Genomic DNA, 14510 nt, shown 5'->3' with positions numbered 1-14510 from the left:
CCTAAAATCTGAGTAGGCCAGCTTTCAAGAGTAAGTAGCTGTCTCCTCCATGGGCGAGTGTTTGGAAGTACCCCTAATCTTTCTCACACCTGTCATGCTCGTACTGAGCTATAAATACTGGGACCGTGAGAGGATCCACCAGGTGTCACTGTAGCAGCTCCATATTGATAGCTTCATGAGAGGAGGCAAAGACCAAAAAATAACACTGAGAAACAGAAATATTAGTGAAGACAGGATTTGATTTCTCTTTAATCTGCAAAAGACAACCTATGTTTTATTTAGTCCTGGAATAAATGAGGATAAAGCTGATTTTTGACAATTATAAAGTAATTTTAATTTCAACAGGAAATTGGTCTATGGAGATAATTGACTTTATATTTAGAAACTAAAATAATTTCCACCTAGTTTCTTGGTTTAGACGTTCTAAGTGCTGTCAATAATTGTGTTTCGTTTAATGTTGCTTTTATTACAACATATGTTTATTACATGTATAGGTTCATTCTAACTCTAACTTTCTTTCCTCAGTCTTTAAAAGCATGCAAAATGTAAAACATTTCTTTTGTAAGTTACAACTGCTTTAACTAAATTAATCTGTTGTTTCCTTCCACAGGACATCTACCCTTTTTCCCTCAAGACACTGATGTCTCACCAGTTCTGATATGCAAGTCTGCAGGTTGAACTGCACAGCTGCATCTGCGGGATTTGTTGCAGTCAAATGTAACATGTTGACATCTCTGAATGCTTGGCAGCTCATCTCCAAACCCAAACTTGCTTTCCTGTTTGAGAGGCCTCTGTTTTTCCAAAGTAAACTGAATTCAACCAAACAAAATGGAATGAAGCACTAATGTTATATCAAACGGACTCGATCTGCATTTGGGACAGCAGGACCATTTGAATGCCTCACTGAGGCATCCAAACTGTCAAACCTGCCGTGTCCAGGTTGATGTTTCTCTGTGGTGGGATTGAGGGAGTGTTGCAGTCTTGGATCCACAGTGGAACCACAATCCGCCTGGGCACCCAGCCTACGGGTCGGAGATGCTCCATGCCAGCAACTACTCACTTGTGTTATTGATTCAGCTCAGTCTGCTCTCTTTTGACCTGTTTGTCAACTCCTTCAGTGAGCTGCTAAGGACTGAACCCGCAGTCCAGTTGGTGCTTTTCATGTGAGTCAAACTTTTTTAAGGTTTCAGCAGGGTACCATAGACTAAAACATTTCTACGGTTAGAAACAGCCCACTTAGATTGATACCAGAATGAGATCTTCTTTGTCCTTGTTGTTCTTATGGCTGCTAGTTACATAAATATATTTCCTTTCCACAGCATGCAGGACATTTGCATCTTATTTAACCTGATCATCATTCTGCTGATGTTATTCAACACCTACGTGTTCCAGGTTGGCCTGGTTGCCATACTGCTGGAACGATTTAGAGCCCTGATAATGCTCTCCGCTCTCTACCTGACCTTCAGTATCATACTCCATTCCTGGCTTATGGTAAAAACATGAACAAATGTGTACAACAACATAAAAATAAGTACAAGTTTGATACATGTTTTCTTTTTGTTTTATCAAAAAATACTTCTGAAGAGATCCTGTATAGGAGACTATTTAGAACAAACAAAAACACAGAAAGAGCAAAAACTGACTTTTTGATTTTGGGAAAAGAAAAGACAGATGATAATTTTATCTTTCAACAATTTTTTTATCTGTTGTGATTGATACAAGTGCAGCATGGTTTTACATATATTGCATGTTAATTAAAAGAATGGCATTAATCATGTTTTCTTACACATTGATTTCAGAATCTGCGCTGGCTAAACACAAACCGATTTATCTGGACAGACGGTCTGCAGGTGCTGTTTGTGTTTCAAAGATCTGGTAAGATCATTTCATTTTTACATCTTAAAAATTGTATCCAAACACTGGATTCACATTAGCCTAATGTCAAATTGAAATTATTGTGCCTTGCAAAAGTATTTGTTCCTTTTGAAAATTTTTAAATGTTTTGATTTTACAACCCATTGTGAAGTTGGGAGCAAAGGTTAAATAAATGTCATTTCATAATTTATTTATTCAGCTTATTTTACTCTGAAATCCCTGAGCAAAATCAAATCCAACAGGAAGGGAAAAAACTAATTACAGCTTGCAAAATAAGAATTAAACTTATGAAAAGTTGTGTTATGACAAAACACAACTGTAAATATATTTCTGAAGATGCCAATGACATAAAATTCTCTCCAGACGGTGAATCAATTCATACACTCACATGCAAAGAAATAAAACTACAGTGTAATGAGGTGGAATTATAGAGATGAAAAATATTGAACTTAAGAAGAAAAGAAGGCGTAAAAAGGCTCGGATGTCACAAAATCTGTTGAAGTCAATCAATAATTACAAAACAGTCATGTACATTTAGTACAAGATAATATAATCTTATTCAATCCCAAATGGAAAGAATTGAAGCTAGGAAGAATGGATCTAAGTCACATCTGAGAAATGTGTGTGACTAGTTTCTTCATGCATGACCCGTTTTTTCAGGCAAAAACAAAAGCTTTTGCCTGAAGTATTACATAAATTTCACGATCAATCTTTTTTTCCTATGTATTTTTTTAAATTACACTTCTGAACATCTATAGCTTGATTTCTTTGCATTCCTGGACTGAATCTATTATTTCTGACATATTGTGGGAATTACATGCCAATTGCACCTTCAGAAATATACTGACATAGAGAATTATTATGTGTTCAGTCCCTATTGTATCTGTTATATTTTGTGAAAAAAAATGTGACAAAGCTTTGGTCTTTATAAAGTTGGTAGAGACATCCAAAAATCTTCCAGTTGTAACTATAGAGAAAGACTTATGGCACTTAGGGGGAGGGGAGGAGCTTTGTGCTGGTATATCATTTCAGAGCTCCAAAAATACATATGAAATAATAAGTCTGAAAATTTTAAATATAATACAAAGCACTGTCCTTAAACATTAGAATCATTTATCTCATACAAATAAGTAAACATGGATGACTTTGGATATTTTAAAGAATTCTTATTTTTTACTCTACCCTTAATATCTATCATTGATCCCCGAGAGAAAAACTTGAACTATTCTGAGCGTTTTGTGAGGGAACTGGTCCCGTCTCATGCATTTAGACTCCAGGCTTTAATATCACCTCCCCAGGTGGTGGTTATTTCATACTGTTATAAGCTCATTAGTAGTTAAACAGCATGTAATCCTTACTAAGTGCCACCTCTACTTGTTTAGTCTGTAGCATAAGAGCCATCTAGACTTCTGTGTGGGACTCACTGCTAAATCTCTGTTTATGATGACACCATAAACTTTATCAGGTTTAGTGGTACTTATGTCTAATCTGTGTGGCTCACTTTTAGACCCTGCCTTTTCACAGGGATTTCCTATTTATTTGTCTCTGGAAGTCTGGTAAAATTAACAATTCCAATCAAAGATTTAATATAGAATTATGCCTCTGATGATTATAAAAAAGTGCTCAAATTGCATCATCGATGTGTTTGGAGAAGTTTTATAGTACGTATACTACCTTCTTAATCTTGTTTGTTTTCCATCTGTGTAGCTTCTGTGTTGTACTACTACTTCTACAAGCGGACCGCAGAGTATCTGGGGGACCCTCGTCTGTATGAGGATTCACCATGGCTGAGAGAAGTGTTTGTTCGGTCCAGGCAGTGATCTGCAGAGGAATCTACAGAATGATACCACAAGCCATAGCTCTAATGGCACTGGAAAGACATTACCCATGAATGATGCTGAGAAATTTCAATCTCAACAAACTCTGGCTGTTTTAATTCACCTTGTTTTTCGGTCGAGGAAAAAATTATTTGGCATCTTTTTAGAATTTAGGAAATAACTAATTCAAACTGGAAGAAAACACAAATGAAAGCCTGAAATGCATTTATTGAAACGTGAGAAAATGTTCAACATGACAGCCCAAAAATATAATCCATTTGACATTTCTTTCTCTGGAGAATTGTGCCAAATTTTAAGTTATTTCAGGTATGTATTGAAATTGTAAAATGTCTGACTTAACAGTCTAGAAATATTTTGTAAAACTTACCATATTGAGTATGTTATATGCTACTTACACAATAGCTTCGTGTCACAACATTTTACAACTTAACTTTAAATGTTATCCTAATGTTTATGACAATGTATAATCACATACTGCATTGTAATTTTCACATTTTTTATACATCTTTGCAGAATCACAGAATCTCAAATATACAAACCAGGTGACTGCTTTTTGCATTTCATTACACAATGGTACTTGTTATTTTCTGAAACGACATTTTGTTTGTTGCAGTCCTTTGAAAAAACTAAATAGTTTTATATGTAATTAAGACTATTTGTGTTGCTCTGAGTTGAATTTTTATGGCTTGATCAGCCCCATTTTTGACACATTCATTTGTTTTATTTCAAGATGCAATAAAAATGCAATAAAATTTCATCTGAAATATATGTCTAATGCAGTGCTGTCTTCATAAAATGTGTTTGGTTAAACTGTTTCAGCCTCTGCTTGAGGACTTGCATTGAAGCATGATGCCAGTTTACTCATCCGAGTCTGACGCTTCGCCTCACTGATCTCTTCATTCAGGGATGAATCCTGGAAATCAAACTATGAATCAAGAAAAAAAAAAAGAGTTTGAAACACTGTTTTTTTTTTTTTGTCTGTTACAAACAAAAAATGTAAATGTTCTGGGTAACTATGCTATGAAGGGCAACAGTTTCTGTGTAAATAAATACAAACTTAAAACTTGGAAAGATAACTGAAGAAGTCTGGAAAATAATCTGAACATCAGAAACACCTGACACAATGTTCATAAGTAAATAGATTAGAATATATTTTATTGATCCTCAAATGGAAATTGCTTAGCTGTTGACAAGATTGTGTTGATGTGTTAGTGTGTGTTAATAAATCAATTCATTAACATACTGAAATAGCTAATTGTAAGGCATTAAAAGCATTAACAGAAGATTTTCATGAAAAAACTCACTTACACTGATTGCATTTTTATAATATTCATCCCCCTCTTGTAGTTGCCCAGACTGAAAAAAGTCAAAGTACATGATTAATGCAGCTGTAGACAGTGAGTGTTAGGGTAAAAACATTCTACGTACTGTAATTTTTTTGTCCTTCAGAATTAAACTGACTTTTTAAATGAACTAATTTAACTCTTTTAAAGTTCATTTCCAGCTTTACAACAAACCCCATCCACTATTTTGAGTTATTTTTGACTTGAACTTCTGTGTCTATTTCATGCAAGCTTTGTCCCCATGTTAGTGTAAGAAAATGTTTTTGCTAAATACAAAAAATAAAAATTCAGTCCAACAACATTCTGGTATATCCTGTCCTGCAAACCCCCCACAGAGGTAGGACTAGAAATTAAATTGATTGTGGGTTTAAAGCGTAGTAATCACTCACCTTAAGGCTGATTAAAGACAGGTAAGCCCACACCTCTGCATTTGCTGAGTTCAAAAGAGTGGCCACAGCTAAAGCTTCCTCAGCAACACACAGCTCCCCCAACTACACAAAAACAAACCAAGACTTGAATTTTTTTCAATGTCAACAAGATTCTTATTTTCCTAGTATGTCTGTTTGACAGAACAAAAATAAAATGTTCCTAAATTGGGTGTGTTTACCTCCACTGTCACCAGCTCTTCTAAACAGAATCTAACACTTCATAATATGTTATATTAAATCTGCTCAATGTAGAAAATCTTCATGAAACTAATTTAAAATTTAACTAAAGCCACTTTTTCATGATTACCAATGTGAACTTTTACCCTGTAGCAGGCTTTGCCGAGGCCCAACCAGGTCAGGCACGATGGGGACTGCTCACATGCCTGCAGGAAGACTTCTTTGGCTTGTATAAACTGAAGAATAAATATCATATACATAGCGTTAGTGACAAAAAAAACAACAAAAAACAAAAAGAAACATGTTGAAAAAATATGCAAAACTGTTTTATTTCAGAGTTGTGGAGAAAAATGAAATCTTATATCTCACTCACGGCTCTGGTCAAAACACAATAACCGACATCTAACCTTTTCCTCAAGAATATAGATATCTCCCAGGCGAAGATGAACGATGTGAGTGTCTGAAGGTGGTTCTGGAAAGACCATGCTCCACTCATAACACTCCCGTGCTTCAGTAAATGCGCCTTGCAGGTAGTGGCAGTGACCTTTCAAGGCCCAGGCATCTGGGTACTGATCATATCGCGGACAATTAAATAAGAAGACAGAATCCATAGCTTAGATCCCATTTTCCAACTTAAAAATGCATGCTTTTCAGTTTTTCTGAATAATGTTACTTTAACTTTAAATTGAAATCTTATGAACTCAAGGTTAGAAAGGTCTCAATTATACTGCCGCTATATTTATGGAGATTCTTATTAACACTTTTCTATTAGATAAATGGAGGCTTAAGTGTACATCTAAATGTATAACATTTCCACAAAAAATTTTACAACCGGAGAAGAAATACTTTGTGCACCAGAGGGTGATATTTCACCTTTTATTGAGTTCACACATTTCTAAACATGTTCCACTTTAAAAGGAAAAGGTTAAAAGGGACTTTTAAAGAATTGGGATACATCTCAGACAGTTCAGGAGTAAGCAACATCATATAAAACACTATGATGTGCGCTTTATTTCTTAAGATTTATGTTAAATCTAAAATAAAAGAGGAGTCACTAAAATAGACTATTATAGAAGCTGCAAATTACATGGTAATGGTATTTTTGTCTTAAATCAATAAAAAGGAAAAGTGTAAGTACCTGACTTTTGTAAAACAGTGCTTCTTTCACGCTGTCAATAGCACTGCTGTAGTCACCTTTGAGCAGCTGGAACTGGGCTAGGCTATAATAGTAGGCCATACTGCAACCTCCTTTAGAACCCAGCAGCTCTTGGGACAAAGCGTGTTCTGCCATCTGCCAAAAGAGCACAGTTAGTTCTAAAACTATTTATTTCATCTTGTTGATTTTTACAGCTCAGAATTTGAGTATCCAAATGATTATTTATTGAATGATGCAGTGTTTGCAATAGAATATTATATCAAACTAATTTTTTTGACTTTCCATTATGTTTCATCACAACACAAGCACTGCTACTGCCATGACTTAGAGAGGACAAATGATTTGACAGTATTTAAACAATTGGACCCTCTTGTGGGATCATACACTGCTAAATCAAACAGGTTTGAATACCTGCAGGGCATTGTTCTGCAGCAAGAACTTCAATGTTTGTGTGAAAATGGAAGAGGTGAGTTTAGTTGGACTTGTCAACGATTTGTCAATATGAAGTGACGCCTCTCTGCTTTCCTCCATGTCGTGGTCTGGGAACTCAGGGTCTGTCAGAAAAACACCATAGGTCTTAAATCCGCTGTCATGTGCGGCTTATATTTTACTTTATGCCTGGATGCTTGCTCTAATGTTACACCTCACCGTGCTCAGCTATATGAGGTAGGGCAGAATTATCTGTCTCATGCTCATCCTGCTGGGCCTTCGCTTCCTCACTGTTGTCCTCGCTTAGTTTAGTCTTGTCATCTGCATTTGCCCTGTTTGCCTCCTCTTCCCCAAAAATCTTTTTGGCCTCTAGAAATGCTCTTTCAGGCAGGAAGGCTTCGTTTAGACTTAAATGGAGCAAACCTAGAAGGCAGATCCCAACAAGTTACAATATGTACAGTGTGTACATTACCCCTGCTTTTAATTACCATCTGTTAGAGGTTAAGTAAAAGTCCTATTTGCACTAGGACTTTACAAATTTCTGGACTGTACACCTCAATGTTGCTAATTTTAAAATATGTGCTTCATTGTAATTTATTTGAGCTGTTGTTTGCAGCATTTCTGTAAACATTGTCATGTAAAAACTGTATACATCTTCTGTTTAAGAATTGCTTATCTTCAAAACATAATTGTTTATTAATTACCCTCTACATTCTACATATCTAAATGTTTTATTTCAGTAATATAATCTCACACGCAGCATAAAAACTGCAAGATTTTTATTAAAATGTCCTATATTTTTGCAAACATCCTGATGTATGTAGATCCTCCATAACATACAACAATGGTACAAAGGTCTGCCACTTTTTTCACTTTGACCCTACAGTGCACTGACTTAAAGACAATACATTTATATCAAACAATAAGCAATGGTTCTATTGGAAAGTTCAAATCTTTAGGATTATATCACAAAAAACAAATAAAAACTTCTACCTTTCAGACAGATTTCTACTATCAGTGTAAGTATATAAGTCTAAGCAAATGCATTTAAGAAAATAGCAGACACAGAGCACAGATCATTCAGACATTGTTGTAGATCACTAGACTTCACCCCATTGTGGAAAATATGAGCAGGATGTTATCTAAAGTGGTCCCCACATTGGTGAGGAATCCTGATTGTGAACTGACCCATCAGCGTCCAGGCTTCCACACTGGGCGGTTCTAGGCTGGTGGCTCGCTCCAAGAAGGTCTGAGCTTCATTGTAACGTTCAAACATCACGGCCACAACCCCACACATCATCAGGCTGGACAAATAAGCAAAAACACAAACAAGCTATACGACCAACTATACAGCAACAACAAAGGTTTTTTTAGTAGTTTTTTTACGACTTGATCATCAAAGAGAGAAACATTTACACATATTACTAACTATACAAACCTGACTAATGAAAATGTAACTTTGTTTAGATAAATTCAAAATCTGCAGCATAAATGAAGCACTTTTAACCTGGGTTGGTGTGTTTGCTGGATGGATACAGCATCATAGTAACACTCTTTCGCTTTCATATAGTCCCCAATCAACATGTACAGGCTTCCCCACTCAAACTTGTACAAAGGTTCATCAGGGTGCCTCACCACTAACTGCAGGTAAAAAAAAAAAACACAGATCCCAGTTAGTCTGCCAGCCAGATTCATCAGCTTCTTTCATTGCTGTGTTTAATATCTTAGATTCATTTTTTCCTGTTTTTGTACCTCTTGGTAGTACTGAGCCGCCTGCTGATAATTGCTTGTAAGTTGTGCCTCTTTAGCAAAATGTCTCAGCTGACTAGATTCCAACTTCATTTCATCAGTGCAATCTTCTGCCACGTCACTGGAATAAATCTGCAAAGGAGGTGAAGATAAAGATCACTAAAAAATCTAAACAATATCCTTAAACAAATGATGGCGATGGTAATACCTTGTTGAGAGCCACATGCATTTCATCCACTAGGTAGACGTAGAGCTTACTGACAAATTCTTTCACCTCTTGAGGATCAGTGAGAGGCCTGGACCGCTGCATTTTGTCTCGAACAATCTTTACCACTGCTCGCTACAAGCCAGAAACACGCAAATATATTTACTGAATTAACGAAAGAAGATTCCCTTACAAAAAGATCAAAACAAAAACATTTTATTAATAGATATGTCATAGATTCACCCGAAGAAATCATTTTAAACCTCGAACCTTGATTTGCTCCTTGAAGGTGAAGTATCTTCCAGAGACATTAAGACCTCCCATCACCTCGGCCAAAATTTGCTCTTTGCTAAGGCTTTCCTGCAGCTTGCTATTTGCTCCAAATATTTCAGCAAACTGTTCAGAGACAGCAGCCACCGCATTGCCTACTTGTGTGTGAAAGTCCACCACGGCCTACAAGAGCACACATCAGAGACAAGAAATCTGAGAATGAGAAACCTTTCCTGACTGCAAGATATAATATAGGCATATTTTTATTGAAATGTATCTGGGTTTCCCACCTTTTCTGCTCTGGTAGGACCAGCTGGACGTTTGGGTTTGGGGGGGATCAGTGCCTTCACCCTGTAGGATTTGGAAACACTTATTTTAAGTTCACATTCAGGAAGGAACAAAAAGAAAGACAGATAAGGAAGTAAACTGACATTTTAACAGTTGTTTAAGGCGTGAATGATTATGTTAACTCAGAAAAGAATGCAACACCAAATATGTAAGCTGGAGATTTCCTCAAATTGGATACCCAACAAACAATTGACTCTATCTTTACCAGAGTTGTTGGTAACTCATTAGATTACGCTGGTGATCCTCCAAGCTGTCATGATGGGCGCTTTATTAATGTTTTGACTGTAGAACTAATGTATAGTCTTTCAGTATTACCACTTGGACTTCTTTCCGCATTACACATTCGTCAAATCTTCATTTACCATGGTAACTGGATGAGCCATGTCAGGTAAAAGTGATTCCTCATGTGCAAATACACAGTTATAGCAGCTGTCTGAATAATTATGATCACTGCATAAGTGTGAATAAACTCAGAGAGACTGGGGAAAAGTGGAACAGAAATAAATGTATTACTGTTTTTTTCGTCTCCATGTGGTGAATGAATTTTTATTATATTCTTGTTACACAATTACTGTAACTGTGTCAAGAAAATGAAAATCTTCGTAACCTTAGAAATTTTTCAACTTTTCTTATTTAATGTGTGCTAAGGTGTAAACTTTTCAGAAGAGATGAGCTTACTGACATGGGGATTAATTGCAGTACTTTAACTGTGTTAATGTATATTACCTTCGAGCCAGTTCCTCAGGGGATGTTTTTGGTACCAGTGGTCTATTCAAGGACACCTCAATGATAACATATGTTTTGGCTTCCAAGTACATCTGTCAATGACAACACAGGTAAAAAACTAAAGTAAAAATCTGCAAAGCAAAAGTTTGAATGTGTTGTCTGCTGCTCTATGCTGCAACTAAAGTCAAAGTGTGTAGCACAGCATACTTAGTACATTTTTGTCAGGAGCTACTGGAGAACCAAGCTGCCTTTATCAGAAACTTACATTTCCTTCTACATTGACTTTTGTCTCAGGTTCAGATGCACTTTCAGAAGCTTCATCACATGTGATGGGCTTGGGTGGAGGGACACTCTGTTGCTATATTAAAAAAGATCACATTGTTACACATACAACAAAACATTTCTCATTGCAAGTGTGAATGTAACTTTACAGTAGTAACTCATCCTTGACAATTAGCACATTCCTGACCTTTTTAGACTGGTCCTTGACTCCCTTGCCGCCTGCATCAACATTCTTTGCTCCTTTTTTGGGAGTTCCTATTACTATGCTTGCTCGAGATTTGGCCAGGACAGTTGCTACTTTAGCCTGCTCCTTTAACACACTGGCTTTCCGCTTGGTCTGTAAGTTTAAAATCAATACATAGCTCACCTTAGCAAGAAGTAAAAGAAGAAACCAGAAATAAATGTAAATAAGTAAGTAGAGTTTTTGATAAGCCCATTTCACAGACAAAGCTATCACAAAGTGAAAATAACTATTGATATTAACCACCCATATAAAAGATAAAATAAAACACAGGGAAAATAAATACTAAGAAAAAATTAAAACAAGAAAGTTTACAGGCTCGTTTTGAATTCATAGAGTCAGTTAAATGTATCTTTGGGGGAAGATTAATCCACAATCTTAGCATCACTTGCTGAAAGATTTGGCTTATATATATGGAAATATATTGTTTTATAGATAATATAAGTTTCAGTACTACAAGCTATATAGATAAAAAAACAAAAAAAAAGACTACTATGACAGTTTGAGACCTTGTTCAGAAGCTCGCTCTCATAGAAAGGATGAACAGTGTATGCTCCTCTGATGCGGGAGACTCCAGGGTACAACAACCGCCCCATGTCAACAAATATCAAACCATGAAAGGGGATCTCTGGGTTCTCATCACCTAACTACAAACAGAGACAATTAAAACGTTCATCTGCAGTTCAACAGTAGTATGGTTAACTGAACTGCTGCCTCTTTGTTTGCCACAAACAGATATCTCTTTAGCAGTACTAAAATATCAACAGCAAACAAAAAATGTTTTTTTGTTTTTTTTTACCCTTGATAGTGGAATCGAAGTCCTCATTAATTCCACTGGCCACAGTCGGCTATCTGTGATTTTTTCTTTCAATCTACAAATATAATCAAAATACAATTTTCAGTAGTTTGAGATGATTTTTTAAAAATTGTTTCTTGTTTCTTAATTTGTTCACAATGTAGCACTACTTTTTCTCCATTTGAATCAAGGAGCAAAATTCACTGTTTTCTAGAAACTGAATTTTGTTAAAAACCTAAGTTTACTTTTTTGTTCTTAAGGACAAATATATTAGGATTTTAAACCACTTAAGGGTTAAAATGCCTCATTACTGACTTTCACTTTGCAAAAAAAAAAAAGTTGAATGTCTGGCTGACCTGGAAGCTGCACAGGCATCCAGGAAGCATCGAATCTCTGTGTCCCATCTCACTCTGTTCTTTGTAATCTCTGCTTCATCACGAAATGCCTGGTCCTGCATGAACATTCAGGTCTTCAAATTTCCTTGTGTGTTCAAACCTTAGTCTGATGGCTATAGCTAAGCTTGTTTCTGCAATTGTTTAAAGGTATTAGTAAATGAAAATTCAAGTAAAAGGTGCTTGTTGCTACCTCTAAACTAGTTAGCTCTCCATCCTCATGATCAATGGGCTCTGGCTGGCAAAATGACCCAGGTAAAAACTGATTCCCTGGTACCAATAAAGATTGAAGGGGCCTCCTTTTCCGACGGCCTTTGCCCTCCCTCAGACCCCCTGGCATTAGATGGCCTTCAGAAAACATCAGTGCTTGATCATTCTAAGACACAGTGAAAGGGAAATATTCCCATATTTTAAAATTTATCATCACAGAAACATATAGATTTGTCATCCTGTACATTTTTAATGGAATAGCTGTAAAATGACGTATTAGGATACAAAAGTACAACTCACTTCTGCAGTTAGAGGAACCTCCAGAGCGGCGAAGTATGCAAAGGGGCTGTGAGCTGAGCCAGTCGGCAGCGTCCATGTGTCAGGCACTGAAAATGCTGTTTCCACAGTTACCTTCATGATGATACAGGTTGATAACTCGGGTTCAGTGAGCAGTGGTTCCGTCACGCTGACAAAAACTTCCAGGGTTGGTTGCTAAATGGGATGAAATTATGCAGCAAGCCACTGTTTAGCATTTATAGACATATTTAGAAAGTAAAATATGATTTAATTTATATCCTCTTTGAAGTCCACCCTAAACAAACTATTAAACAACACTTTATCAAAAAACCGAAGACATATGATACAACTCAAGTCATGATGTACTATACATATAAAAAGAATTATTAAAAAATCTATTGAATAAAGACTTTGTATTTTTGCTTAAATAAATGTGAGACAATGTAAAGATTGAAATGTCTTAGTGACCTAATGCATGTTTAATTATCTGCTGACATCTTAAATGAAAACACTATTACGAGTGTGATTAAACTGTAAACAGGACCTCAGTTTCTGTGTTCATCATTAACAGTAAAGTTGTTGAGTGAGTAACTAACTTTACGGCTCATTCCCTGCCGAGATTCTTTAATCCCAGGATTGACCACTGGATTGAGTGGAACCGTACTTGAAAAGCTGCATTGACCTGAAGGACAACAGAAAGTCATTAAAGCCTTGGAAGTCCTCCCTCCTCGTTCTACAAAATCAGTTTCTGTTTATTCCACCTACATCTGGTTTAAAGGAAGACTCACTCTTCTGACATAGCAGCACCAGAGCAGAAAAAAATGTAATTTCTTAGAGGAGAAACTGTACCTTGGAGTAGTGGGAACAAATCCACCACAGCTTGTCCCAGTACCGCTGTTTTCAGCTCACCTTTTTTTCCCTCATGCAGGACCTCCACCACTGTAACTGATCACAAAATATAAGACTATTGCACTTGTGATTGCACGTAGAACGAATTTAACACTACTGATGATAAGACACATGGATGACATTGGATGTTATACTTGATACATTAAGCTTACATATGATTGGCTTTTGGAGAAAGTCGCTGAAAGCCTGGGCGTCATTTGGTGAGTTATAGGTGCAAGTAAAGTCGTAATCAATAGTGTGTTTCATAGGGTTGGCGTGTTTCTTTTCTGACTCCCCCAGGTTAATCTCTTCTATCGAAACCTGCAGGAAACTCACCAAATTGTCTCCCTTTTTCCCTTGCTGAAAACAAAATCAACATATAATATAGCATTTAAGAAAATTCCTGCCGTTTGGGCAGTCGACCAGACATACAGACAGATAGCTGTAACTACAGTTTAACCAACGTTCAAAGGACTTACTATGTTACGTCCACATTTTGCAGTTATATCTATCGACACATTTGTTTTATCGTGTTTTATCGTCTCTTCAGATGTGTGTGCTGTTGACATTTTTAACGGAGATAAAGTTAACAAGCTAACGCTTTCAGTTAAGTTCTAACGCAGGCCGAATAAATACGTGTCCATGGCAACAGTGATTCAGCCAATGGTGGGTTCAAGAGCCTCGGTTATCACACTACGACAGTTTACAAAGTCGTTAACAGCCCATATTTTTACTGATCATCTTGGGGTAATGGTACTTCTTCCTCAAATAGAAAAACAAATAGGGACTGTTGTTGTATTTTTTTCAATTTAGAGAAAAAGTGTTAGTAAAACTACTTCTACTACTTTTAAAAGCCACAA

At 36.4% G+C, this 14510-nt stretch overlaps 2 protein-coding genes across 2 annotated transcripts; one reads left to right on the top strand and one right to left on the bottom strand.

The window, feature by feature from the left end:
- The first annotated feature begins 580 nt into the window (after positions 1-580).
- LOC106911770 (transmembrane protein 138) lies at positions 581-3968 on the top strand. Its single transcript, XM_014978598.2, has 4 exons — positions 581-1163; positions 1320-1491; positions 1800-1875; positions 3583-3968. Exons 1-4 carry the CDS (start codon positions 1036-1038, stop codon positions 3693-3695), a joined length of 489 nt encoding a protein of 162 aa, XP_014834084.1. The 5' UTR covers positions 581-1035; the 3' UTR covers positions 3696-3968.
- LOC106911753 (cilia- and flagella-associated protein 70) lies at positions 3903-14354 on the bottom strand. Its single transcript, XM_014978584.2, has 26 exons — positions 14130-14354; positions 13824-14010; positions 13612-13707; positions 13359-13444; positions 12766-12957; positions 12449-12631; positions 12220-12314; positions 11867-11939; positions 11577-11714; positions 11014-11163; positions 10810-10902; positions 10545-10636; positions 9761-9821; positions 9471-9653; positions 9204-9335; positions 8999-9127; positions 8754-8887; positions 8435-8550; positions 7466-7669; positions 7229-7371; positions 6800-6952; positions 6069-6230; positions 5808-5897; positions 5446-5547; positions 5022-5069; positions 3903-4638 (listed from the first exon to the last, which is right to left on the bottom strand). The coding sequence occupies exons 1-26, from the start codon at positions 14217-14219 to the stop codon at positions 4519-4521; spliced, it is 3252 nt and encodes a 1083-aa protein (XP_014834070.2). The 5' UTR covers positions 14220-14354; the 3' UTR covers positions 3903-4518.
- Positions 14355-14510: the final 156 nt, after the last annotated feature.

This window comes from Poecilia mexicana, unplaced genomic scaffold (assembly GCF_051168715.1).
Source record: "Poecilia mexicana isolate PSO_F unplaced genomic scaffold, ASM5116871v1 scaffold_3, whole genome shotgun sequence".
Lineage (NCBI taxonomy): Eukaryota > Metazoa > Chordata > Actinopteri > Cyprinodontiformes > Poeciliidae > Poecilia > Poecilia mexicana.
The sequence above is the reverse complement of the archived record's forward strand: the minus strand, read 5'-3'. Positions and strand labels throughout refer to the sequence as shown.

What these genes read in the sequence shown, in the direction of transcription:
- LOC106911770 (XM_014978598.2), top strand. Translation starts at nt 1,036, where the DNA reads ATGCTCCATGCCAGCAACTACTCACTTGTGTTATTGATTCAGCTCAGT. An exon ending in GTCCAGTTGGTGCTTTTCAT is followed by an intron (nt 1,164 to 1,319) that starts GTGAGTCAAACT and finishes TCCTTTCCACAG; the next exon opens with CATGCAGGACATTTGCATCT. An exon ending in GTTTGTGTTTCAAAGATCTG is followed by an intron (nt 1,876 to 3,582) that starts GTAAGATCATTT and finishes CCATCTGTGTAG; the next exon opens with CTTCTGTGTTGTACTACTAC.
- LOC106911753 (XM_014978584.2), bottom strand. Translation starts at nt 14,219, where the DNA reads ATGTCAACAGCACACACATCTGAAGAGACGATAAAACACGATAAAACA. An exon ending in TCTCCAAAAGCCAATCATAT is followed by an intron (nt 13,708 to 13,823) that starts GTAAGCTTAATG and finishes TTTTGTGATCAG; the next exon opens with TTACAGTGGTGGAGGTCCTG. An exon ending in CAGCAAACACACCAACCCAG is followed by an intron (nt 8,551 to 8,753) that starts GTTAAAAGTGCT and finishes TTATTTGTCCAG; the next exon opens with CCTGATGATGTGTGGGGTTG.